The sequence below is a fragment of the Grus americana genome, chromosome 34 (genome assembly GCF_028858705.1).
Source record: "Grus americana isolate bGruAme1 chromosome 34, bGruAme1.mat, whole genome shotgun sequence".
In the NCBI taxonomy this organism is placed as follows: domain Eukaryota; kingdom Metazoa; phylum Chordata; class Aves; order Gruiformes; family Gruidae; genus Grus; species Grus americana.
In genome coordinates this window covers 361,433-387,820 of record NC_072885.1, presented here as the reverse complement: position 1 = coordinate 387,820, position 26,388 = coordinate 361,433, and the positions used below count along the sequence as shown (strand labels likewise).

General features: G+C 71.3%; 4 protein-coding genes across 4 annotated transcripts; 2 read left to right on the top strand and 2 right to left on the bottom strand.

Moving 5' to 3' along the window:
* Window positions 1-1,943: 1,943 nt before the first annotated feature.
* RTN2 (reticulon 2) lies at window positions 1,944-9,829 on the bottom strand. The gene is made up of 10 exons (XM_054808195.1): window positions 9,491-9,829; window positions 8,372-8,416; window positions 7,857-8,255; window positions 7,357-7,506; window positions 5,351-5,558; window positions 3,916-4,054; window positions 3,466-3,535; window positions 2,583-2,629; window positions 2,421-2,479; window positions 1,944-2,186 (listed from the first exon to the last, which is right to left on the bottom strand). The coding sequence occupies exons 1-10, from the start codon at window positions 9,519-9,521 to the stop codon at window positions 2,144-2,146; spliced, it is 1,191 nt and encodes a 396-aa protein (XP_054664170.1). The 5' UTR covers window positions 9,522-9,829; the 3' UTR covers window positions 1,944-2,143.
* Window positions 7,975-16,211, top strand: VASP (vasodilator stimulated phosphoprotein). Its single transcript, XM_054808196.1, is given in 15 exon segments — window positions 7,975-8,122; window positions 10,351-10,510; window positions 12,642-12,813; window positions 13,473-13,641; window positions 13,765-13,828; window positions 13,945-13,985; window positions 14,100-14,143; window positions 14,145-14,312; window positions 14,396-14,505; window positions 14,605-14,665; window positions 14,871-14,913; window positions 15,086-15,131; window positions 15,279-15,357; window positions 15,450-15,507; window positions 15,658-16,211. Coding segments are annotated over 14 exon segments (1,098 nt in total). The 5' UTR covers window positions 7,975-8,122; window positions 10,351-10,505; the 3' UTR covers window positions 15,696-16,211.
* A 437-nt stretch (window positions 16,212-16,648) lies between these two features.
* On the bottom strand, window positions 16,649-17,378 carry OPA3 (outer mitochondrial membrane lipid metabolism regulator OPA3). The gene is made up of 2 exons (XM_054808197.1): window positions 17,198-17,378; window positions 16,649-17,044 (listed from the first exon to the last, which is right to left on the bottom strand). Exons 1-2 carry the CDS (start codon window positions 17,337-17,339, stop codon window positions 16,665-16,667), a joined length of 522 nt encoding a protein of 173 aa, XP_054664172.1. The 5' UTR covers window positions 17,340-17,378; the 3' UTR covers window positions 16,649-16,664.
* A 1,782-nt stretch (window positions 17,379-19,160) lies between these two features.
* On the top strand, window positions 19,161-26,234 carry LOC129198641 (gastric inhibitory polypeptide receptor-like). Its single transcript, XM_054808105.1, has 13 exons — window positions 19,161-19,264; window positions 20,155-20,245; window positions 20,329-20,436; window positions 20,540-20,661; window positions 21,846-21,949; window positions 22,019-22,166; window positions 22,896-23,055; window positions 24,104-24,164; window positions 24,293-24,362; window positions 24,469-24,557; window positions 25,175-25,313; window positions 25,914-25,955; window positions 26,064-26,234. Exons 1-13 carry the CDS (start codon window positions 19,208-19,210, stop codon window positions 26,232-26,234), a joined length of 1,362 nt encoding a protein of 453 aa, XP_054664080.1. The 5' UTR covers window positions 19,161-19,207.
* Window positions 26,235-26,388: the final 154 nt, after the last annotated feature.

The window sequence follows — 26,388 nt, the reverse complement described above, 5'->3', positions numbered from 1 at the left end:
TGTCCCGGTACCGGGCCAATGGGAACTCCCCTCCGGTGTGTTACCGGACTGCAGAGCATCGCGGGGGGGTTGTGCCGGTACCGGGCATTGGGACCCCCCCACACACCTCCGGGATGCCACCGGGGCTGGGCTGCAGAGCACCGGCGAGTCTCCGGTACGGGGTGGTGGCACACCGCGGGGGGGGGAAGGTTGCCGGTACCGGGGTGCAGGGGTTACTACCGTCCCCATCCCTCGCACTCCCGGGACGGGCACGGGGAGGCCGGGGGGGGCAGGGGGGTGTCCCGGTACGGGAGTGTCGGCAGCCAGAGCCCCCGGGGGGGGTCCGGTTCCTTTAGAGGACCGGGGGTGACACCGGAGGCTGATGTCACCGGCGGGAACCGGCGCTGAGTCACGGCGGGGCCACGGCGACCGGGGGGCGGGGGGGGACCGTTCCCACGCCCCTTCATTCATTCATTCATTCATTCATTCATTCATTCATCCCCCCCTCCGTCATTCATTCATGCCCCGCCCCCAGCTCGGGGGGGCGGGGCCGAGGGTCGCAGCCCCGGTTGTCCCCGCCCCCCCGCGGCCCCCCGGGTGTCCCGTTCCCGTCCCCCCCGCATCCCGGTGCTCCCCGGTGTCCCCGGCCCCGGGTGTCCCCAGCCCCGGTGCTTCTGGTCTCGGGTGCCCCCGGTCCCGGTGTCCCGGCACGGTGCTCCTGCTGCCGGGGGGCCGCAGCCCCGGGGGTCCCGACCGGGCTCTCCCCGGTGTCCCCAACCCCAGTGTCCCGGTCCCCGGTGCCCCGGCCGGGCTGTCTCCTGTATCTGGGCCCCGGTGTCCCGATCTCTGTGGCCGGGCTCCGGCCGGGCTCTCCCCGGTGTCCCCATCCCCGGTCCCGGTGTCCCATCCCCGGTGTCCCCATCCCGGTGTCTCCATCCCCAGTCCCGGTGTCCCATCCCCGGTGTCCCCATCCCGGTGTCCCATCCTGGTCCCGGTGTCCCATCTCGATCCCCGCATCCCCGGTGTTCCCATCCCGGTGTCCCATCCTGGTCCCGGTGTCCCATCCCCTTTCCCCTCATTCCCGGTCCCGGTCCCCCCATCCCCGGTGTCCCATCCTGGTCCCGGTCCCCCCGTTCCCATCCCCGGTGTTCCCATCCCGGTGTCCCATCCCGGTTCCCCCATCCCCGGTGTCCCGGTGTCCCCATCCCGGTCCCCCCATCCTGGTCCCGGTCCCCCCCATCCCCGGTGTCCCCCATCCCCGGTGTCCCCCATCCCCGGTGTCCCCCATCCCCGGTGTCCCCCATCCCCGGTGTCCCCCTCCCGCCGTCCCGTCCCGTCCCCACGTGCCGCCGCCGGAGTAAACACGGCGCGTGTCGCCCCGGCGACGGCGTTCCATGCCCCTGACGTCACCACGTCCGGCGTCCTTTGTTTACGTCGCGCGGCAACCGCCGTACCCTTGGCAACGAGAGAGGGGGCGTGGCGAGGCCGGAGGGGGCGGGGTCAGGGTGAGGGGGCGGGGTCTGCGCCGCGGGATTCCCGCGCGTTTCGTTGGGCTGGAGGGGACACGGGGGGGGGGGGGAACACGACACGGGGGGGTGAAAACACGACACGGGGGAGGGGACACACGACACGGGGGGGGACACCCAGGCGTCCGGGCTCCCCCGTTGCCCGGCTGCTGAGTCAGCACAGCCCAACCCTGCAGCAGTGGGGGGGACCCGGTGCCCCACTCGTGTCCCGCGTGTTCCCTCACGGCCCCTTGTGCCCCGCTCTGTCCCCGCACAGACCCGTGTCCCCATGGCCCCGCGTGTCCCTTGTGCCTCCCCGTGTCCCCTCATGTCCCTGTCCCCCCGCCCTCCACGCCCCCCATGCTCCCCCCCCGTATCCCCTCCCACGCCCCCCCACGCTCCCCCCCCCCGTGTTCCCCCCACGTCCCCCCGTCCCCACACCCCTTGCACAATCAAGCCTGGCTGTCACAAGAGTTTTTATTAAAGTCTGACACACACCCCCACGCAGGTGGGGTGGGGGGAAGGACACAGAGCGGGGACAAAACCCCCACCTCCCCCGAGTGACCCCCCCCACGCAGGGTGGGAGGGATGTGGAGAGACCCCTCCCACAGCCCCCCCCCCCAGCTGTCACCTCGCGGGGGGGGGGACACACGGGGGGGTCACTGCGGCTTCGCTTTGGCACTCGGGAGCTTGGCCTGGATCCTGGGGGCAGAGCAGAGTTGGGGGGGTTGGGGCACCCCAAGACCCCCCAGGGACACCCGTGGGTGGGGTTGGGGTCCCCGGGGGGGGGGGTTGAGGTGCAGGAGGCAGGCTTTGGGGGTGCAGGAGGTGGGTTTTTGGGAGTGCAGGTGGGTGATTTTTGGGGTGCGAGAGATGGGGGTTTGGGGTGCAGGGGGTGGTTTTGGGGTGCAGGGTGGGTTTTTGGGGTGCCCTCACCTGGCTCGGAGGTGACCCAAGTGGTTCCTCACCAGGCTCACGTACTGGTCAATCTGGGCCTGGGGACATCGAGGTCATGGGGGGGGGGCAGAGGGGCACCCCTTGACCTGCCCCACTGTCCCCTGTCCCCTCCCCGTGTCCCCCCCCCCCGTGTCCCCATACCTGGTGGTGCCGGTAGAGCACGGGGAAGGTGAACGCGCCGATGACGCCTGGATGGGGAGTACCACGTCACGCCAGGGCCCCGTCCTGTCCCCCCGTCCCCACGCCACCCCCCCTGTCCCCAGGCACGCCTCGTGTCCCCCACGCCTGTCCCCTTGTCCCCCGGCCATATCCACACCTTGTCCCCTGTCCCCGTGCCGCCTGGCAGCCCTCCGCCTGTCCCCAGTCCCCGTGTTGTCCCCTGGCACTGTCCCCTGTCCCCATCCCATGTCCCCATCCCACGTCCCCATCCCAAATCCCTGTCCTCACGTCCCACCTGTCTGTCCCCTGTCCCCATCCCATGTCCCCATCCCAAATCCCTGTCCTTGTGTCCCATCCATCCCCCATCCCACATCTGTGTCCCACATCCCCATCCCCTGTCCTCGTGCTGTTCCTGTCCCCGTCCCCGTGCCACCCCCATCCCCATCCCAGTGCCATCCCCGTCCCCATCCCAGTGCCACCCCCGTCCCCATCCCAGTGCCATCCCTGTCCCTGTCCCCGTGCCACCCCCATCCCCATCCCGGTGCCACCCCCATCCCAGTGCCATCCCCGTCCCTGTCCCCGTGCCATCCCCGTCCCCATCCCGGTGCCATCCCCATCCCAGTGCCATCCCTATCCCCATCCCAGTGCCATCCCCGTCCCTGTCCCCGTGCCATCCCCGTCCCCATCCCGGTGCCATCCCCGTCCCCATCCCGGTGCCACCCCCGTCCCCATCCCAGTGCCATCCCTGTCCCTGTCCCCGTGCCACCCCCGTCCCCATCCCGGTGCCATCCCCGTCCCCATCCCGGTGCCATCCCTGTCCCTGTCCCCATGCCACCCCCGTCCCCGTGCCACCCCGGTGCGGTACCCGCTCCCAGCAGCGTCAGCCCGTTGCAGACAGCCCCCACGTAGGTCAGCAGGTAGAAGAAGAAGGCGAACTGTGGCCAGAGCCCGGCGTCACCGTCACCATCACCACCCCGGCTGCCCCCCATGCCACCAGCGTCCTTGTGCCCCACGTCCTCAGCACCCCTCCGTGCCCTCATGCACCTCATGTCCCCCTGTCCCTCAGTGTCCCTTGTCCCCCCCCACCCGTGTCCCCATGCCCCCCACATCCCCCCCGTGTCCCCCACGTTCCCCCCGTGTCCCCCACGTCCCCCCATGTCCCCAAAGCCCCCCTCGTGCCCCCCAAGTCCCCATGCCCCCCATGTCCCCCCCGTGTCCCCCACATCCCCCCGTGTCCCCAAAGCCCCCCTCATGCCCTCGTGCCCCCCCGTGTCCCCGTTCCCCCCCCCCAGCCCCCCCGCAGGGTGACGGTCACCTTGAGGGACTCGGGGACGCTGTGGACAAGGAAGAGGCGGGTGAGGGTGCGGGTGGCGGCGGCGAGGTGCTGGGCCAGGCGCCGGGCCCAGCGCTGCTGCTCCTCGGGGCTCAGCCCCACGGCCCCCTCCCACTGCGTCCTGCACGGGGACGGGGACCGATGGGGGGGGGACGGGGACACCCCGCGGGGGGGGGTGGGTGAGGATGGCAGGGTCACCCAGGATGAGGGATGGGGACGGCAGGGACACCCCACGGGGCTGGCAGGACTCCCCTCCCCAAGGACAGGGACCCCCCCCAAGGACAGGGACACCCCCACGGAAAGGGACCTGCCCCCCCCAAGGACAGGGACCCCCGCAAGGACAGGGACACCCCCAAGGACAGGGACACCCCCACACTAAGGACAAGGACACCCCCCCCCCATGGACAGGGACACCCCCCCCTAAGGACAGGGACCCCCCCCAAGCACAGGGACACCCCCACACTAAGGACAGGGACCCCCCCAAGCACAGGGACCCCCCCAGCACAGGGACACCCCCAAGCCCGGGACCCCCCCAAGCACAGGGACCCCCCCCAAGGACAGGGACACCCCCAAGCACAGGGACCCCCCCAAGCCCGGGACCCCCCCAAGCACAGGGACCCCCCCCAAGGACAGGGACCCCCCCAAGCACAGGGACCCCCCCCAAGGACAGGGACACCCCCCCAGCACGGGGACCCCCCCCAAGCCCGGGACCCCCCTAAGCACAGGGACCCCCCCCAAGGACAGGGACCCCCCCAAGCACAGGGACCCCCCCAAGCACAGGGACCCCCCCCCAAGGACAGGGACACCCCCCCAGCACGGGGACCCCCCCCAAGCCCGGGACCCCCCCAAGCACAGGGACCCCCCCCAAGGACAGGGACACCCCCCCCCAAGCACAGGGACCCCCCCAAGCACAGGGACCCCCCCCAAGCCCGGGACCCCCCCAAGCACAGGGACCCCCCCCAAGGACAGGGACACCCCCCCCCAAGCACAGGGACCCCCCCAAGCACAGGGACCCCCCCAGCACAGAGACACCCCCCCCAAGCCCGGGACCCCCCCCAGCACAGGGACACCCCCCGCCAAGCACGGGGACCCCCCCAGCACAGGGACACCCCCCCCCCCCAAGCCCGGGACCCCCCCCAGCACAGGGACACCCTCCCCCCAGCACAGGGACCCCCCCAGCACAGGGACACCCCCCATGGACAGGGACACCCCCCCCCCAGCACAGGGACACCCCCAGCACAGAGACACCCCCCCCCAAGCCCAGGACCCCCCCAAGCCCGGGACCCCCCCCAGCACAGGGACACCCCCCCCAGCACAGAGACACCCCCCCCCCCCAAGCCCGGGACCCCCCCCCGGCGGTGACAGTGCCATGGGGGCAGGGCCCGTCCCCGCCCGGGGTCCCCGGGGTGCCACTCACCGGCACGGGTGCTCGGGGGGGCGCCGGCGCAGCGCCCCCAGGGTGAGGCGGTGCAGGCGCAGGGGCAGGGTGACCCCCAGCACGGCCAGCGCCCCGTAGGCGCCCACGCTGACGGCGCTGAACCGCGCCAGGCACCCCAGGGTGCCCAGCACCCCCGCCAGCGCCAGCGCTGACCGGCCCGGCGCCCGCCAGTACAGCAGCTCCCACACTGCGGGGACACGGCGCTGCGCCCAGTGCTCCCAGTGCTCCCAGTGCTCCCAGTGCTCCCAGTGTCCCCAGTGTCCCCAGTGCTCCCAGTGCGCCCAGTGCTCCCAGTGCTCCCAGTGCCGCCCAGTGCTCCCAGTGTCCCCAGTGCTCCCAGTGCGCCCAGTGCCGCCCAGTGCGCCCAGTGTCCCCAGTGCGCCCAGTGCTCCCAGTGTCCCCTCCGGTGCCTCCCAGTGCGCCCAGTGCTCCCAGTGTCCCCAGTGCCGCCCAGTGCTCCCAGTGTCCCCAGTGCTCCCAGTGCCGCCCAGTGCGCCCAGTGTCCCCAGTGCGCCCAGTGCTCCCAGTGTCCCCTCCGGTGCCTCCCAGTGCGCCCAGTGCTCCCAGTGTCCCCAGTGCCGCCCAGTGCTCCCAGTGCCGCCCAGTGCTCCCAGTGCTCCCAGTGCGCCCAGTGCGCCCAGTGCGCCCAGTGTCCCCTCCGGTGCCTCCCAGTGCTCCCAGTGCGCCCAGTGCTCCCAGTGTCCCCAGTGCTCCCAGTGCGCCCAGTGTCCCCTCCAGTGCGCCCAGTGCTCCCAGTGCGCCCCTCCGGTGCCTCCCAGTGCTCCCAGTGCGCCCAGTGTCCCCTCCGGTGCCTCCCAGTGCCTCCCAGTGCTCCCAGTGCGCCCAGTGTCCCCTCCGGTGCCTCCCAGTATTGCCTCCAGTACTTCCCAGTGCCTCCCAGTGCTCCCAGTATCCTCTCCAGTGCTCCCAGTGCGCCCAGTGTCCCCTCCGGTGCCTCCCAGTGCTCCCAGTGCGCCCAGTGTCCCCTCCGGTGCCTCCCAGTGCACCCAGTGTCTCCCAGTGCCTCCCAGTGTCCCCTCCGGTGCCTCCCAGTATCGCCTCCAGTACTTCCCAGTGCCTCCCAGTGCTCCCAGTATCCCCTCCAGTGCTCCCAGTATCCCCTCCGGTGCCTCCCAGTATCCCCTCCAGTGCTCCCAGTATTGCCTCCAGTACTTCCCAGTGCCTCCCAGTGCTCCCAGTATCCCCTCCGGTACCTCCCAGTGCCCCCCAGTACCTCCCAGTGCCCCCCCCCGAGCCCCCCTAGTGTTCCCAGTGTCCCTCCAGTGCTCCCCAGTGCCCCTCCAGCACCTCCCAGTGCTCCCAATGCCTCCCAGTATCCCCTCTAGTGCCTCCCAGTGCTCACAGTGTCCCCCCCCGGGCCCACTCGGTGTTCCCAGTGTCCCTCCAGTGCTCCCCAGTGTTTGTGCCCCCCCCCCCATTATCCCCTCGAGCCCACCGGGGCCCCTCCAGTGCTCCCAGAGCCCCCCCAGTGCCTCCCAGTGCTCCCCCCCGCCCCGAGCCCCCTCGCTGCTCCCAGTGTCCCTCCAGTGCTCCCCAGTGCCCCCCCAGGGACCCGTCGAGCCCCCCCAGTGCTCCCAGAGCCCCTCCCCCAGTGCCTCCCAGTGCTCCCAGTATCCTTTCCAGAGCCCCCATGCCCCCCCCCCCCCGCCAGCACCCAGCTGTCCCCAGCCCGAGTGACAGCCCCAGGTGCGGGGACGGGGAGCACCCACCTTCCCCCCCCCCTCCTCGGGGTGCTTCCCCCCCCATGGGTGCCCCCCACACCCACCTTGGCCCTCCATAGCTCCCGGGGGTGCTGCTGGGGGGGGGGACACACGACTTTGGGGGGGGGCACCCCTATTTTTAGCCACCAATCGCACCCCGACGCCTGGGTCCACCCCGCAACCGGACGCCTGGGTGCCCCCCCCCCCCCCACGTGGGTGCCCCCCCCCGCCGTGGGTGCCCCGAGGCTCTGATTGGCCGCTCACCCAGGACATCAGCTCCCAGCGGGCTCGGTGATTGGTCGGGGGGCGCCGGGGGCGGGTCCGGGGTGGGGGGCGCGGGGGGGGGCGGGCGTGGGGCTCCCACTGCGGGCGGGGGGGGCAGCGTGGGCGGGGGGGGGCCCGTGGGTTCTGCTGCTGCGGGAAAGGACGGGGAGTGGGGGGGGGGGGGGGTCATGTCCGGCCCGAAACAGTGTCCCGGCACCCCCATGGCCCCGATCCCCCCCCCCGGGACCTCCCGTTGCCCTGAGACCCCCCCCGTCGGGCCCCCCCCTTGGGTACCCCATCACCCCCAGCCCCCCCCGGACCCCTCATAGCCCCAAGCCCCCCCTTGGGGACCCCCCATTGCCCCAAGCCCCCCCGTAGGGACCCACCATGATCCCCCAACACCCCCCTCAGGGAGCCCCGGGGCCCCCCCATGGCCTCAGGCTGCCCCCCCCCCCAGGGTGCCCCATCACCCCGAGTCCCCTCCATGACCCCCCCCATACCCAGGCTCATGGGGGTCTCCTCGGTCTCAGGACCCCCCAACTCCGGCAGGGCACCCCCAACCTCCAGCTGCCCCTCGGGAGGGGCTGGGGGCTCCTCGGGACGCTTTGGGGGGGCCCTGGCAGCCAAGTGGGGGTCCGGCCCCCGGGGGGACCCCCCGGGGGGCCCCGAGCTCAGGCGGGAAGAGCGTCCCCGACGGGAATCTCGACGACAGCGGGGTCCTGGCTCGTTGTGGGGACCCCCTCCCCTAAAGGCGATGTAGGAGAAGGTGAGTTCCCGGGGGGATCCCCGGGGTCCCCCCCCCGCCGCCGTCGCCCCGTCTTCATCCTCATCCTCCTCTTCCTCCTCGGGGGGCTCCGGTGCCGCCTGCAGCTCGGGGAAGTCCGACTCCTCATTGCCACCTTGGGGTGGGGTATTTTTTGGGGGGGGGGTGTCAAAGGGGGGGTGTCGGGGTATCCCCCATGGCCCCTCCTCCCCAAAGTTGCACCCCAAAATGGGGGGGCTCAGCCCCACTCACCCTCCGTGGAGTCTGGCGTGGTGGAGGCCGTGGATGGAGCCTCTTCTGCGGGGGGAGCAGAGGGCATGGGGGGCTGTGGGCACCCCCACCTGTGTCCCTGCCCCCCCCAGTGCCCCCCCAAGTCTGCTCCTACCTTCCCAGTCCCTGTGCTCCCCCCCGCCCCCCCAGTACCCACTCCAGACACACCCTGCCCCATGTCCCGTCCCCGGTGTCCCTGTCCCCCAGTGCCCCCATCCCCGGTACCCCCATCCCGGGTACCCCCACCCCCAGCCGCTCCCCGTACCCCATCCCCGGTACCCTCATCCCTGGCCACTCCCGGTGCCCCCATCCCCAGGGCCCTCATCCCAGGTACCCCCATCCCAGGTACCCCCAACCCCAGCTGCTCCCCGTACCCCCATCCCCAGTGTCTCCTGGTACCCCCATCTCTGGTACCCCCATCCCGGCTACCCCCATCCCCAGCCAGTCCCGGTGCCCCATCCCCGGTACCCCCATCCCCAGCCACTCCCGGTGCCCCCATCCCCGGTACCCCCATCCCCAGCCACTCCCGGTGCCCCCATCCCCAGGGCCCTCATCCCAGGTACCCCCATCCCGGCTACCCCCATCCCCAGCCACTCCCGGTGCCCCCATCCCGGCTACCCCCATCCCCAGCCACTCCCGGGTACCCCCATCCCTGGTACCCCCATCCCCAGTGTCTCCTCATACCCCTATCCCGGGTACCCCCAACCCCAGTACCCCCATCCCCAGCCACTCCCGGTGCCCCCATCCCCGGTGCTCCCATCCCGGGTACCCCCATCCCCGAGACCCCCATCCCGGTCCCCCCAGCCCCGGGACCCCCATCTCCAGCCACTCCCAGTGCCCCCATCCCCGAGACCCTCATCCCGGGTACCCCCATCCCGGGTACCCCCATCTCCAGCCACTCCCGGTGCCCCCCATCCCGGTCCCCCCATCCCCAGCTGCTCCCGGTCTCTCCATCCCCCGCCCCTCCCGGTGCCGCCGCCCCAGACAGCTCCGTCCCCGGTCCCCCGGCCCCGGCCCCTCCCGGTTCCCTCATCCCGGTCCCCCCATCCCCGGCCCCTCCCGATGCCGCCGCCGCCGCCCCTCCCGGTTCCCGGTTCGTACTGCAGTGGGCGAAGCCCAGGACCTGCCCCATGGCGGCGGCCCCCGCATGGGGCTCCCGGTTCCCCTCGGCCCCGTTACTCCCGGGCCGGCCCCGCCGCGCATCACCGCGACGCCATGGCGGGGCCCGCGGCGGCGGCGGACAAAGGGCGGCGGCGGCGGCGGGGGGGGGCGGAGCCCGGGGCGGCGGGGGCGGGGCCAGGGGCGGGGCCGCACCGGAGAGCCCGGAACCGGGCACCGGGTTACCGGCACCGGGAACCGGCACCGGGGCCCCCCAGTCCCCCTCGGAGCCCCCCGAGCGCCTCCCAGCACCTTCGAGACCCTCCCCAGTATGTCCCAGTGCCCCCCAGTATCCCCCAGTACCACCTCAGAGACCTCCAGTGCCCTCCCAGAGCCCCCCAGTATCACCTCAGAGACCCCTAGTGCCCTCCCAGAGCCCCCCAGTACCCCCCAGTATCACCTCAGAGATGCCCAGTACCCCCCAGTACCACCTCAGAGACCTCCAGTGCCCTCCCAGAGCCCCCCAGTATCACCTCAGAAACCCCCAGTGCCCCCAGTACATCCCAGTATCACCTCAGAGGCCTCCCAATGCCCTCCCAGAGCCCCCCAGAATCACCTCAGAGACCCCCAGTACCCCACCAGTACCCCCCAGTATCACCTCAGAGACCCCCAGTGCCCTCCCAGAGCCCCCCAGTACCGTCCCCAGTGCCCCCCAGTACCAACTCGGAGCCCCCCAAAGCCCCCCAGTACCCCCCCCGGAGCCTCCCCAGTACCTCCCAGTGCTCCCAGTCCCCGGAACTGGAGAGCTTTGGGGGACACTGGGCAGGGGGGGAGGGGGCCACCCGATCCGTTGCCCTTTTAAGGACGCGGGGGTGGGGCCCGCTCTGCCGCCGTTACCGGGAGGGGCGGGGCCTCGAGGGGGCGGGGCGTCACCGCCTGCCGGGACCGGCCGGTCCTCCCCCCCCCCCCCCGCCAGTACCGGAAGGGCCCGGCCCGGCACCAGCGCGTCGCCGCCAGCATGAGGTGAGCGGCCGGGGCGGGGGGCACCGGGAGCTGGCACCGGGGGCGCTGGGCAGCACCGGGAACTGGCACTGGGGGCACTGGGCAATACTGGGGGTACCGGAAAGCACTGGGAGCACGGGGGACCACTGGGCAGCACCGGGAACTGGCACCGGGGCTACCGGAAAGCACCGGGAACTGGTACCGGGAGCACCGGGAACTGGCACCGGGGCTACCGGAAAGCACTGGGAACTGGTACCGGGAGCACTGGGCAGCACTGGGAACTGGTACCGGGAGCACTGGGGAGCACTGGGCGGCACCGGGAACTGGTACCGGGAGCGCTGAGGGTACTGGGCAGCACCGGGAACTGGCACCGGGGCTACCGGAAAGCACCGGGAACTGGTACCGGGAGCACCGGGCAGCACCGAGAACTGGCACCGGGGCTATCGGAAAGCACTGGGAACTGGTACCGGGAGCACTGGGCAGCACTGGGAACTGGTACCGGGAGCACCGGGGAGCACTGGGCGGCACCGGGAACTGGTACCGGGAGCGCTGGGGGCAGCACTGGGAACTGGTACCGGGAGCACTGGGGAGCACTGGGCGGCACCGGGAACTGGTACCGGGAGCGCTGGGGGTACTGGGCAGCACCGGGAACTGGCACCGGGGCTACCGGAAAGCACCGGGAACTGGTACCGGGAGCGCTGGGGGCACCGGAAAGCACCGGGGGCTGGCACTGGGGGTACTGGGAGCTGCTACCGGAGGGTACTGGGGGCACCGGGAGCACTGGGGGGCACCGGGGGGTACTGGGAGCACGGGAATCACCAGGAACTGGTAGTGGGAGTTTGCACTGGGGGCACTGGGGAGCACCGGGAACTGGTACTGGGGAGCACTGGGAGCACCGGGAAGTGGGACTGGGACTGGGAATACCGGGAAGGGGCACTGGGAGCACCGGGAAGTGGCACTGGAGGCACTGGGAGCACCGGGAAGTGGGACTGGGACGGGGAATACCAGGAAGTGGCACTGGGAGCACTGGGCTGTGGGACTGGGAGCACCGGGAAGTGGCACTGGAGTCACTGGGCTGTGGCACTGGGAGCACTGGGCTGTGGGACCGGAGGCACTGGGAGGACCGGGAAGTGGTACTGGGAGTACTGGGCTGTGGGACTGGAGCCACTGGGAGCACTGGGAAGCGGCACTGGGAGCACTGGGAGCCGCCCCGGGGGTGGGGGTGGGTGACAGCGGGGACCCGTGGGTTCCCCCTCCCCACGCGTGCCGTCCCCGCTCCCTGCCCGAGTTTCCCCGTGGGGTGGGGGGGTGTCAGGTCGGCCCTACACAAACACAGCCCCCCCCCACGCGTGTCCCCCCCACCCGGATGTCCCGGCGGGGGGAGGGGCAGCGCACCCTAAGGAAGTGGGGGAGGGGCAGCCCGGACGCCCGGGTTCCCCGTGGAGAAGAGGAAGGAAAAAGGGGGGGCACGGGGGGGGTGGGGTGTGTTGGGGTGCTCCTGTGGGTTGGGTGCTCGAGGAAGGGGGGAGGGGAAGCGCGCCCATGGGTGCCCCACGGCTGGTCCTGGGGGGGGCCCCACGCGTGGGGGGTGTCCCCAAACCTGGGGTGTCCCCCCACACACACCCAGGGTTTACTCGTGTATAGGGGGTGTCCCCACGCAGGGGGGGTCCCACCCCGTGGGGGTGCCCATGTTGGGGGGGACACCAGCACCCGGGGGTGCCCGTGCTGGGGGGGTCCAGCACCCGTGGGGGGGCCCACGCCGGGGGGTTCAGCACTCGCTGGGGGGGGGGGTCCTGCATCCCGTGGGGGGGGTCCATGGTGAGGGGGGGGTCCCACTTCATGAGGGGTGCCCATATTGGGGGGTCCAGCACCCGGGGGGGCCTGCACCCAGGGGGGTCCCACTTCAGGGGGGGTCCAGCACCCCGTGGGGGAATCCATGCTGGGGGGGTCCTGCACCCAGGGGGGGGTCCTGCACCCCGTGGGGGTGCCCATGCCGGGGATCCCAGCACCCAGGGGTGCCCATGCCAGGGGGTCCTGCACCCCGGGGCGGGGGGGCCATGCTGGTGGGGTCCTGCACCCAGGGGGTCCCACCCCATGGGGAGACACCCCTACCGGGGGGTGCCCACCCAGCATCGCCCCCCCCGCCCCGCAGCGAGACGGTGCTGTGCAGCACCCGGGCGGTGGTGCTGCTCTACGATGACACCCACAAGCAGTGGGTGGCGGCGGGTGGGGGTCCCCAGACCCTCAGCTGCGTCCAGCTCTACCACAACCCCAGCGCCAACGCTTTCCGCCTGGTGGGGCGCAAGATGCAGCCCGACCAGCAGGTGAGGGTGCCCCGGGGCACCCATGGGTGCCGGGGTGGGGTGGGTATGGGGTCATGCTGAAGGTGGGAGGGGCTGTGGGGCACCCACGGGTGCAGGGGCTATGGGGTAATGCTGGGCATGGGGCATCCTGGGGGTAGGGGGGAATGCTGGGGGTGTGGGGGGCTGTGGGGCACCCGTGGGTGCAGGGTTCTCTATGGGGCACCCATAGATATGGGGGTTCTCTATGGGGCACCCATGGGTATAGGGGTGCTCTATGGGACACCCATGGGTGCAGGAGGGTCTACGGACCAACACTGGGTATAGGGTGGGCACGGAGCACCCACGGGTGCTGTAGAGACTATGGGGGCGATGCTAGGCATGGGAGTGCTTAATGTAGCACCCATGGGTGCAGGAGGGGCTATGGGGCAATGCAAAGCATGACGAGACTCTCTGGGGCACCTGTGGGTATAGGGGGTGTCTCTGGGGCACCCGTGGGTGCAGGAGGCTCTCTGGGGCACCCGTGGGTGCAGGAGGCTCTATGTATCAACACCGGGCACAGGGTGAACACGGGGCACCCATGGGTGCTGTAGAGACTCTGGGCCAACGCAAAGCCTGAGGATGCTCTATGGGGCACCCATGGGTGCGCTGCCTCCCCCTCCCACCCCTGTGGGTGCCCTTAGGTGGTGCTGAACTGCCCGCTGGGGCGGGGGCTGCGCTACAGCCAGGCGACCCCCCAGTTCCACCAGTGGCGGGAGGCTCGCCGGGTCTGGGGGCTCAGCTTCGGGGCCCCCCGCGAGGCCGCCCTCTTCGCCGCCGCCGTGCTGCGAGCCCTGCAGGCGCTGGAGGAGGGTGAGTGGTGGGTGGGTGAGTGGGGGGGGGCACCTATGGGTGGCCTGACCCCCTGACTTTGCCTTGTGTCTGTCGTGTGTGTTGTCCGTGTGTCCCCCCCCCGCCCTGCCCCCCCAAATCCAGGCACCCCGCTGTCCTGGCCGGACCCCGATGGTTTGGCTCCGGAGGAACCCGAGCAGCAGGAGAGGTGGGGGACCCCCAAAGTGGGGGTGCTGGGGGGGGGGGGCAGCATGATGTTGGGGTGCCAGGGGGCCCCCCCGTGCTGGGGGGGGCTGTGGGTGCTCACCCTTCACCCCCCCCCAGGCAGGTGCTGGAGGAGCCCGAGCGCCGCGTGGCGGCTGCAGGTGGGTGATGTGGGGTGGGGGGGTCCCCACGGCTGATCTCCCCCCAACACTGGGGATGGGACCCCCCCCTCCACCCCAGGACACCCCCTAAACCACTCCCCCCACCCCCACCAGGCACCCCGGCCGTGCCCACTGGAGGCCCCCCGCCGCCTCCTGGCCCCCCCCCCGCCCCCAGGGCCCCCCCCACCCCCTGGCCCCCCGCCAGCCACGGGGGTCCCACCGGCCCCCCCTTTGCCAGCGGCGACGGGTGCTGCTGGGGGGGCGCCCGGGGGGGGCTCCGGCTTCGCCGCTGCCATCGCGGGGGCTAAACTCAGGAAAGTCGGCAAGGTGAGGGGTGCAATTTGGGGGGGGGGGGGAGGCAATAACTTGGCGGGGGGGGGGCTCTGCATCACCCCCGTTTCTCCTGGCAGGACGAGGCACCGGGTGCGGGGGTCCCCCCTGCACCCCCCAAGGGCGAAAGTGCCCGGGGGGGGGCCGGGGGGGGGTTGATGGAGGAGATGAGCGCCATGCTGGCCCGACGGTGAGGGGGGGGGGGGTACCCCACTCTGCCCAGCAGCCCCCACCCCCAAGGTGGGGGCATCCGTCTGCCCACGCTGACCCCCCCTTTGCCCCCCCCCAGGAGGAAAGCCACCCTGCAGGGGGACAAGCCAGTGCCAAAGAGGGATGAGGACGTCACCAGCGTGGGTGCCCCCCCCCCACTTTTTGGGGGACCCCCCCCATTGGGGGGGGTGTGCTGCGTGTGCCCCCCCCATCCCATTCCCCCTGCTCCACCACAAGGGCAATGAAACCCCTCGTACTCAGATGCTGGGGGACACGTCACGCGTGTCCACCCCACGCGTGTCCACACACACACACACACCCCGACCCCGCTTTCTGTCCCCGCAGGACGAGGCGGAGCCGAGCACTAGGACCCCGGGGCAACCAGCGGGTGAGTGCGGGGAAACTACATTTCCCAGCGTGCCCCGCGGCCCGTCCCCGGGGCAGGGCATGCTGGGAAATGTAGTCCGGCAGGCGTGGGGAGGGGGAGCCTCCTTTAGAGGAGGGGTTTTGGGGGGGGGGGTCGCTGAGCCCCCCCATCACCCGCTGCCCTCTCCCCGCAGAGCCCGTGCGGAGGCCCTGGGAGAAGGCTAGTTCCACGCTGCCCAGGTGGGTTTGGGGGGCTGGAGGGGGGGTCTCTAGTACCCCCAGAGGAGGATTGGGGGGGGGGGGCAGGTTGGGAGCACCCAAGATGAAGGGCACCCAGGGAAGACTGGGGGGGGGGGGGTCCCCAACTTATTTCTGCCCCCACCCCAGGATGAAGTCGGCTGTCCCAGCTGCCCCCGCCGACCCCCCCGGCCCTGCTGATGAGCCCGACCTCGAGCGAATCAAACAGGTACTGGGGTCGGGGGGGTGTTGGGGGGGGGACACGGACATAATGGGGGGTCTCCCCACATCCCCTCACCCTGTGCCCCCCCCCCCCCCCAGGAGCTGCTGGAGGAGGTGCGCAGGGAGCTGCAGAAGATGAAGGAGGAGATCATTGAAGGTGTGGGGGGGTCATGGGACAAGGGAGGGGGGGAACAGGGCACTGGAGGGGTGGGGGTAGTAGGGGAGGGGCAAGCACTTTGGGGGGGCTCCAGGTGGGGTAAGTGGGGGACCCTCCATGACATTGCATTCCCCCCCCTCCCTCCCTCAGTGTTCGTGGTGGAGCTGCGGAAGCGGAGCACGCCCTAACTCCCCAGCCTGGGGGGGGGGACTGGGGGGGTTCCCCTTGTTCCCCCCCCCCCCCCATTTCACCCCCTCACCGCCCTGTGGGGGGTGGGGCTCCAGGCCGGACCCCCCCAGGCTGTGCCTTACCGACTGGGAGGGACCAAAGCCACCCTCCCCCCACTGTGCCCCCCCTCACCGCTAGTTTGGGGACCCCCTTTTTTTATACTGGGGAGGGGGGGGGAATAAGAGAAGCCCCCCCTCCACCCCCCCGGGGTCTTTTTTATGCCACTTTTGGGTTTTTTTCACCTTTTTTTTTTTTATTTTAGAGGTGGGTAGGGGGGAGGTTGGGGGTGTCCCCCCCCCTCCCCTCCCCGAATAAATGCGGTTGTTTTGTACATGATACCTGTGTCCGTGACACCCGTGGGGACCCCACCCGTGGGGGGGGGCTTTGCTTTAATAGCATGTGCCAGCCCCGCCCACTCATCCTAGCCCCGCCCCAAGCAGCTCCCCACCAATCACAGCCCAGCCAGGGCTTAGGCCCCGCCCCAGCTCTTGGCTCCACCCTCCAGCTCCCCACCCCATGCTCCTGGACACGCCCCCTACACTTGCCCTGCCCACAACCCTTAGCTCCACCCCAAGTACCACCCAAAAAAGGTCAGGCCACGCCCCAGCCCTTAGCACTGCTCCAATCCTCACTGCTGAAGCACCAGGCCCCGCCCCCAAGCGCCATGCTGCCTGAAGCCCCGCCCACCGCCACTAGCTCCACCCCCTGGTTACCGCCCATCAAAAAAAACCTGCCCCCCAAGTGGACACACCTGAAGGCCCGCCCTATTCCAGGCCCCGCCCACCGCCATTAGCTCCGCCCCAAGCGGCCATTCACCCGAAAGCCCCACCCACCACGGTGGGCAAGCCCCACCCCTCCCACTTCCAGCAGCCTATCACCGCCACCCGCCCCTTAAAGGAAACCGCGCCGGGAAGAGCACGTGGACGCTTTTAATGGCCGGGCCCAGCGGGGGCGTGTCCTGAGCCTTCAACTCCGGGGGCGTGGCCTGCGGCGGGGGCGTGGTCAGAGCCGGCGGGGGCGTGGCCGGGGGGCAGGCGCGCCGCCATGGCGTTCAGCTCCTCCTGCAGCCGCTCCAGCCGCTCCCCCACCTCCCGTAACGCCGCCGCCTGCTCTTCCTCCCGCCGCCGGGCCTGTCCCGACTGCCGGGCGTATTCCAAGTAGAGGCAGAGCCCTCCCACGCCGAACACGATCGCTTCCCCGAGTAGCTCCGCTCCTAGTTCCGCCGCCGCTTCTTCGTTCAGCGGTTTGACCGCGGCGCCGCGGAAACCCATCAGCCGCATCTTGGCGCGCATCTCCACCCAGTGATACACTGCGGGGATGGGGGGAGAGCGGAAACCGGCAGGGAGCGGCGGGGCACCGGCAAGGCTCCACCCCCCGCCCCCCCCCTTCCCCTGTTCCCACGGTGCGTGTCCACCCCCCCACCCCCCCCCCCCCCCCCGTGTCCGTCCCCCCCCCCACTCACGCTGCGCGGGCGGGAGGCAGATGTAGGTGCGGAAGAAAGGGCTGGCGCGCGCCCCGGCTTTGATCCGGGCCGCCAGGGGGCGGCTCAGCTGGCGCGCGCCCAGCGTCAGCAGCTTGGCCAGCGGGAACGCGCCCGCCACCATCCTGCGCCGCGCGCTGCGTGACCTCACCGCCGCGCGACCCCGGGGCCGGCGGGAGGGGAGGGGAGGGGGGGCGTGTCCTACTCGGCCGCTCGGCCACGCCCCCTCGCTGGGACTGGGGCGGGTTCTGCTCGGCCACGCCCCCTCGCTGTGGCTGGGGCGGGATCTGCTCGGCCACGCCCCCTCGCTGGGACACGCCCCCCCCCTCTTCGCTAAGGCGCGCGCCCGGGCAGCCGCGGGTAGCGCTGGTCACCCGTGGGTGAGCTTGGACACCCACCCCACCCCACCCCCCCCCCCGGGTGACGCTGGAGCACACGTGGGTGGCAGTGGAGCACCCCTGGGTGACGCTGGTGCACACGTGGGAGACAGTTGAACACCCGTGGGTGAGCTTGGAGCCTTCTGGGTGATGCTGGAACACTCGTGGGAGATGCTGGAACACTCGTGGATGACATTGGACCCCCCCCCGGGTGACGCTGGAGCACCTGGGGGTGATGCTGGATGCTCCTGGGTGACACTGGAGCACCCGTGGGAGACACTGGAGACCCCTGGGTGACACTGGAGCACTCGTGGGAGACACTGGAGCACTCGTGGGTGATGTCAGACCCCCCCCGGGTGGCACTGGAGCACCCATGGGAGACACTGGACCACCCGCAGGTGATGCCAGACCCCCCCCGGGTGACACTGGAGCACCCATGAGAGAGTCTGGAACACCCGTGGGTGATGCTGGACCCCCCCCGGGTGACACTGGAGCACCCACTGGTGACACTGGTGCCCCACTGGGTGATTGTGGGCCTCCCCAAGTCACTCTGAAGCACCCGTGGGTGATGCTGGAGCCCCCTGGGTGACACTGGAGGACTCGTGGGTGACATTGGAGCACCCGTGGGTGATGTTGGACCCACCCGGGTGACACAGAATCTCTCTGGGTGACACTGGAGCTCCCGTGGGTGACCCAAAAGTCCCCCGGATGACCCTGAATTCCCCGTGGGTGACACTGGAGCCCCTTGTGTGACATAGGAACACTCGTGGGTGACACTGGGGCTCCTGTAGGTGATGCTGGTGCCCCCTTGAGTGACCTTGGACCCCCGTGGGTGACCCTGGACCACCCCCCCTCCACCCCCCTCGGGAGGGACACTGGAGCCCCAGGATGTGTGGGGCAGCCTCCCGGGTCCCCCACTCGAGACGTGGGGCAGGCTCCACGCTTCCACCGGGTCACGTTGCTCCGACTGAGCCCCCCCCCTCCCACCCCCACCCGTGCCCCCGCCCCTCCCGGGGGCGGTGCCACCGGAGCCGGTGCCGGTGCCCCGAGGGCGGTGGAACCCCACGCACAACCGGTACCGGGGATCCCGGGAGGGGGATCGGGAGGCACCGGGGGGAGAGCAGGGGGCACCGCAGGGGCCCACGGGGGCGTCGGGGTGAAGCGTGGGGGGGACAGGTGGGCAGCGGGGGGGGGGGACACACGCGTGGACCCGGGACACGGGGGGGTGGCTCCGGGAGGCATCGGCATCGCCGGGGGGCGTGGAGGGGGGGGTCGGGGTGAAGTGGACGGGACATAGGGGCACTTTGAGGGGCAGCGGGGGACACGCGTGGGAGAGCCGGGACACAGCGCGGGGGGGGGCGGGCAAGGGACACCGAGGTGGCACCGGGAGGAACCGGCATCACCGGGGGGGGGGACGGGACGACGGGGGGGGGCGGCGGCTGCCCACCCCCCACAACGGCTGTCCCCGCCCACGGTCCCCACGCGTGTCCGTGGACCTGTGTGTCCCCCGGTGCAGCTCCCCGGCAACGAGCGCGTCGGGGGGGGGGGGGGGCAGTGCCGGTAACGCGGGGGGGGACGACACACAGAGCACCGGCCAGGAGCCACCGTCGCCATCATGGGCCACCGGGCAGCGGCCCCCCCACTGCTCAGCCGGGTCCTGCGTGGGGCAGAGGTGAGACATCCCCCCACAGGAACCCCCCCACTATCACCCGTGGGGTTCCCCCACACCCTGGGACACCAACCCCCCCCCAGATCCTCCCATTGCCTCCTCGGGACCCCCACACCACCGGGAGCCACCCCAGCTGCCACCGGCAGGACGTCCCCCCCACTCAGGACCATGGTGGCCCCATGGTGGCCCCAGTCATGGTGGCCCCATGGCGGTGGCCCCATCATGATGAACCCATGGTGGCCCCAGTCATGGTGGCCCCATGGCGGTGGCCCCATCATGATGAACCCATGGTGGTGGCCCCATGGTGGTGGCCCCAGTCATGGTGGCCCCATGGTGGTGGCCCCATGGTGGCCCCAGTCATGGTGAACCCATGGCTGTGGCCCCAGTCATGGTGGCCCCATGGTGGTGGCCCCATCATGATGAACCCATGGTGGTGGCCCCATGGTGGTGGCCCCAGTCATGGTGGCCCCATGGTGGTGGCCCCATCATGATGAACCCATGGTGGTGGCCCCATGGTGGTGGCCCCAGTCATGGTGGCCCCATGGTGGTGGCCCCATCATGATGAACCCATGGTGGTGGCCCCAGTCATGATGAACCCATGGTGGTGGCCCCATGGTGGTGGCCCCAGTCATGGTGGCCCCATGGTGGTGGCCCCATCATGGTGAACCCATGGTGGTGGCCCCATGGCGGTGGCCCCATCATGGTGGTGCCCATATGGTGGTGGCCCCACAGTGTTCGCCCCAGCCACATTGTCCCCACGGTGGTAACCGCAGCGGTGACGACCCCATCATGGTGCTGTCCCCGGCTGTGGTGGCCCCCAACTGTGGTGGCCCCATCGCGGTGACCCCACGGTGGCCGTGTCCCCCCCCCCCCCTCGCCGTGTCCCCTTGCAGGAGGACCGCTCAGCCCAAGCCACGCTGGCCGCCTGGCGCGAGTACCGGCACGCCTGCGAGCTTCGCCTGCGCCTCGATCCCCCGGCACCCGGTGAGCGGGGACAGGGTGGGGGACGCTTGGGGTGGGACGGGGACATCGGGGGACACCCTGACACCCCCCCCCTGCGCCCCCAGGACCTGTCTGCAACCGCAGCTTCGACATGTACGCCTGCTGGGGGGACGCGGCGCCCAACAGCACCGTCACCGTCCCCTGCCCCTGGTACCTGCCCTGGCACCACCGAGGTAACGGGGACGGGGATGGGGGTGGCACCCACCCCTGGGTGCCCCCCACCACCCCTGGGTGCCCCCTCCCGGGTGCCGCGGAGCGACGGGCCGGGGTGCTCAGTGCAGGGCGGGGTGGTGGCTCGGCGCTGCGGACCCGACGGGCGGTGGGTGACGGACGAGACGGGGCGACCCTGGCAGGATCATTCGCAGTGCGAGGACCTGGCGCAGGAGCAGCCGCTGCAGGTGGGGGGCTCGGTGCCGCGGGGTGCCGTGGGGTGTCGTGGGGTGCTGTGGGGTGCCGTGCCATGGGGTGCTGCGGGGTGCCATGCCGTGGGGTGTCGTGGGGTGCCGTGGGGTGCCGTGCCATGGGGTGCTGCGGGGTGCCGTGGGGTGTCGTGGGGTCCTGTGCCATGGGGTGCTGTGGGGTGCTGTGCCGCGGGGTGCCATGGGGTGCTGTGGGGTGCCGCGCCGTGCCGTGCTGGGAGGTGCCATGCTGGGATGTGTCCCGCTGCCGTGCTGTGCTGTGCCCTGTGCCGCGCTGTGCCGTGCTGCGTTGTGCACCACGCCGTGCCGTTCCTTGTGCCACGCTGCGCTGTGCCGTGCCCCGTGCCGTGCCGGGCTGACACGTGTTGTGCCCCACGTTGTGCCGTGCCACGCGCCATCAGGCTGCGCTGCGGCGTGCTGCGCCGGGAGCTGCTGGGCTGCGCCGTGTCATGCCGTGCCGTGACACACACCGGGCTGCGCCACGCTGCACGGTGTTGCACTGTGCACCATGCCGTGTTGCACCTTGCCATGTTGCGTCGCACCGTGCCCTGCTGCGCCGTGCAACGTGCCATGCTGCGCCGTGCCATGCTGTGCTGCGCACCGTGCCGTGCCGTGTTGCACCCTGCCACATCCTGTTGCACCATGCCGTGTTGTGCCGTGCCCTGTTGCACCGCATCGTGTTGCACCATGCTGTGCCCTGTTGCACCGTGCCATGTGCTTTTGCACCGTGCTGTGTTGTGTTGCACCGTGCCGTGCCGTGTTGCACCGTGCCACATCCTGTTGCACCGTGCCGTGTTGCACTGTGCTGTGCCGTGTTGCACCGTGCCGTGTTGCGCTGTGCCATGTACTGTGCCGTGTTGCACCATGCTGTGTTGTGTTGCACCACGTCGTGTTGCACTGTGCCGTGTTGTGCCGTGCCATGTTGCACTGTGCCGTGTTGTGCTGTGCCATGTTGCACCGTGCCGTGTTCTGTTGCACCATGCCGTGTTCTGTTGCACCGTGCCGTGCCATGTTGCACCGTCCCGTGTTGCGCCCATCCCACGCCAGCGCGCCACGCTGCACCGTGCCCCGTACCATGCCCCGTTGCCCCACGCTGTGCCCTGTGCCACCTCCCTGTCCCCGTGTCCCCCCGTGTCCCCCTGTGTCCCCCCGTGTCCCCGCAGCGGCAGGCCTGGCTGCTGGAGCAGTTCCGCCTCCTCTACACCGTGGGTTACTCCCTCTCCCTCGTCGCCCTCCTCCTGGCGCTGCTGCTGCTCCTGCTCTTCAGGTACGGGGCACCCATGGGTGCTAGCGGGGCGCCTATGGGTGCTGCCGCCCACCGCCCTTCATCCCGCAGGCGCCTGCGTTGCACCCGCAACTTCATCCACGCCAACCTCTTCCTCTCCTTCATGCTGCGGGCGGGCGCCATCCTGACGCGGGACGCTCTGCTGCGACGGCACCTGCACCCCGGCCCCGGGCACCCTCTGCAGCTGCTGGGTCAGCAGGTGGGCACCCAAGGGTGGGGGGCACACATGGGTGGGGGGCACACATGGGTGGGGGGAGGTACCCATCAGAGAGGTCCCATCAAGGGGGGCACCCATGGGCGGGGGGCACCCAAGGGTAGGGGGCACCCATGGGTGGGTGGAGACACCCGTGGGTGGGGACACCCATCAGAGGGTTTCCATCAAGGAGGGCACCCTTAGGTGGGTGGGGGCACCCATCGGAGAGTTCCTGTCAAGGAGGGCACTCATGGGTGGGGGGGGGGCACCCACGGGTGGGGACACCCATTGGAGAGTTCCCATCAAGGGAGTCACCCATGGCGGGGATAGCCAAGGGTGGGGGGCACCCATCAGAGAGTTCCCATCAAGGGGGGCACCCACGGGTGGGGACACCCATTGGAGAGTTCCCATCAAGGGGGGCACCCAAGGGTGGGGGCACCCATCAGAGAGTTCCCATCAAGGGGGGCACCCAAGGGTGGGGGCACCCATCAGAGAGTTCCCATCAAGGGGGACACCCAGGAGAGGGGGCACCCACGGGTGGGTAGAGGCACCCATTGGAGAGTTCCCATCAAGGGGGGCACCCAAGGGTGGGGGCACCCATCAGAGAGTTCCCATCAAGGGGGGCACCCATGGTGGGGATACCCAAAGGTTGGGAGCACCCAAGGGTGGGCGCTGGTCCCACCACGCCGCCGGTGCCACCCTGATGGCGGTTGCACCTGCGGCGTGGCGTGGCAGGCGGTGGCAGGGTGCCGGCTGGCCCAGGCGGTCACCCAGTACTGCGTGGGTGCCAACTACGGGTGGCTGCTGGCCGAGGGGCTCTTCCTCCACAAGCTCCTGGTGCTCGCAGCCTTCTCCGGCGAGCGCTGCCTCCCCGCCTTCCTCCTCCTCGGCTGGGGTGAGCCTGGCCCCACGGGTGTCCCCCCCCCGACTTGTGTCACACCCCCACCTGTGTCACACACACCCCTGGTGACATCCCCCCACCCGTGTCACACCCCCACCCATGTCACACACACCCCCATCCCCCCACCCGTGTCCCCCCCCCGACTTGTGTCACACCCCCACCTGTGTCACACACACCCCTGGTGACATCCCCCCACCCGTGTCACCCCCCCACTTGTGTCACACCCCCACCCGTGTCACACACACCCCCATCCCCCCACCCGTGTCACCCCCCCACTTGTGTCACACCCCCACCCGGTGACACCCCCCATCCGCCCACTCATGTCACCCCCCACCTGTCACACCCCCACCCGTGTCACACCCCCACCCGTGTCACACACACCCCCATCCCCCCACCCGTGTCACCCCCCCCACTTGTGTCACACCCCCACCCGTGTCACACCCCTGCCCATGTCACACACACCCCCGGTGACACCCCCCCACCCGTGTCACACCCCCACCCGTGTCACACACATCCCCGGTGACATCCCCCCACCCGTGTCACCCCCCCACCCGTGTCACACCCCCACCCGTGTCACACACATCCCCGGTGACACCCCCCCACCCGTGTCACACCCCCACCCGTGTCACACACATCCCCGGTGACATCCCCCCACCCGTGTCACCCCCCCACCTGTGTCACACCCCCGCCCGTGTCACACACACCCCCATCCCCCCCACTTGTGTCACACCCCCACCCGTGTCACACCCCCACCTGTGTCACACACACCCCCATCCCCCCACCCGTGTCACCCCCCCACTTGTGTCACACCCCCACCCGTGTCACACCCCCACCCGTGTCACACACACCCCCATCCCCCCACCCGTGTCACCCCCCCCACTTGTGTCACACCCCCACCCGTGTCACACACACCCCCGGTGACACCCCCCCACCCGTGTCACACCCCCACCCGTGTCACACACATCCCCGGTGACATCCCCCCACCCGTGTCACCCCCCCACCCGTGTCACACCCCCCCCAGTGACACCCCCGGTCCCTCCAGGAGCCCCCGTGCTCTTCGTGGTGCCGTGGGTGGTGGTCAGGTACCTCTACGAGAACGAGGGGTGAGGCTGCGGGACCCCCCCCCACCCCGTCACCCATTTGTCACCCCCGGGGGACGCTGATGTCCCCAAGGGGGGGGGGGGAAGGGACGTGGGTGCCCGGCTGAGCCCCCCCCCCACACCCCCGGTAGGTGCTGGGAGAGGAATGAGAAGGCGGCGGTGTGGTGGATCATCCGATGTCCCATCCTGATGGCCGTGGCGGTGGGTGACACCGGGGTGGGGGGGGGACACACGGTGTCCCCCCTGCTTTGGGGGGGGGGGGGGTATGGGGGGGTGTGTGTGTGTGTGACACGGGCGGTGTCCCCAGGTGAACTTCGTGGTGTTCGTGCGCATCGTCCGCATCTTGGTGGCCAAAGTCCGGGCGCATCAGGTGTCGCGGGGGGACACCAGGGTCAGGTGGGGACACGGGGTGTGCGGGGGGGGCACACACACACAACACACCCCCCCCCCCCGCCCCCGAATGTGTCCCCAGGGGGGGTCCCCATCCCCAGGGGGGGGGTCCCATCACCGGGGGGGGGTACCCAGGGGTGTCCCATCCCCGGGGGGGTCCCATCAGTGGGGGGGTCCTATCACCGGGGGGGGGGGGTCCCCAGGGGTGTCCCATCACCGGGGGGGGTCCACATCACCGGGGGGGGGGGTGTCCCCAAGGGTGTCCCCCATCCCCAGGGGTGTCCCCATCCCCGGGGGGGTCCCATCAGTGGGGGGGTCCTATCACCGGGGGGAGGGGTCCCCAGGGGGGTCCCCATCACCGGGGGGGTCCCATCACCGGGGGGGGGTCCCCAAGCATGTCCCCAGGGGTGTCCCCAGGGGTGTCCCCAAGGGTGTCCCCCATCACCAGGGGTGTCCCCATCACCAGGGGGGGTCCCGTCACCGGGGGGGGGGTGTCCCCGGGGGTGTCCCCATCCCCAGGGGTGTCCCCATCACCAGGGGGGTCCCCATCACCAGGGGGGGTGTCCCCAGGAATGTCCCCGAGTGTCCCCGGGGGGGTCCCCAAGTGTGTCCCCCCCCCCCAGGCTGGCCCGCTCGACGCTGACGCTGATCCCGCTGCTGGGGGTGCACGAGGTGGCCTTCGCCCTGGTGGGTGAGGGGCAGGGGGGGGGCACCCTGCGCCTGGTGCGGCTCTGCCTCCAGCTGCTGCTCTCCTCCTCCCAGGTGGGGGGGCCGGGGGGGCGTGGGGGGGCGATGGAGTGGGCGTGGGGGGGTGTAATGGGGGGCCGGGGGGCGTGGGGGGGCGATGGAGTGGGCGTGGGGGGGTGTGGGGGGCGATGGAGTGGGCGTGGGGGGTGCAGTGGGGGACCGGGGGGCGTGGGGGGGCGATGGAGTGGGCGTGGGGGGTATGGGGGGGTATGGGGGGGCGTGGGGGGGTGTGGGGGACAATGGAGTGGGCATGGGGGGGTGCAACGGGGGGTGTGGGGGGCGATGGAGTGGGCGTGGGGGTGCAATGGGGGGCCGGGGGGCGTGGGGGGGCGATGGAGTGGGCGTGGGGGGGTGGGGGGGGCGATGGAGTGGGCGTGGGGGGGTGCAATGGGGGGCGTGGGGGGTATGGGGGGGTATGGGGGGGCGGGGGGGGTGGGGGTGGGGTGTGGGGGACAATGGAGTGGGCATGGGGGGGTGCAATGGGGGGCGTGGGGGGGGCAATGGGGGGGTGCAATGGGGGTGCAATGGGGGGGCAATGGGGGGTGTGTGCACATGGGGGTGGTGTGACCACGTGCACCCACATATCTGGGTGCCCCCCCCCCCCCCAATCCCCAGGGCCTCGTTGTCAGCGTCCTCTACTGCTTCGTCAACAAGGAGGTGCGTCACAGCGCGTCGCGACATGTCGGGGGGGGGGGGGGGGCACGACACACGACGGGCATGTCGTGCGGTGGCGTGCCATGTCGCGACACGTGCCGGTGCCTGCAGGTGCAGGCGGAGGTGCGACGTGGGTGGCAGCGGTGCCGTCTGGGTGCCCCCTGCCCCCCCGTGCCCCCCCGCGCCCCCCCCCGTGGCACCCGTCGCTACGTGGCCGTGGGGGGGCAGCGCCCGGCACCCTCCGATCCCGGGGGGCACCCGATCGCCGAGAGCTGCTGCTGAGGGGGGGGCACCTTTGGGTGCTGGGGGGGCGTCAAGGGGGGGATTGGGGGTTCCCCTGACACCTTGGGGTGCTGGGGGGGGTCCCTAATGCACTGGGGTGCTGGGGGGGGGGGCAGGGGGTCCCCAACACCTTTGGGTGCTGGGGGGGGTGTCA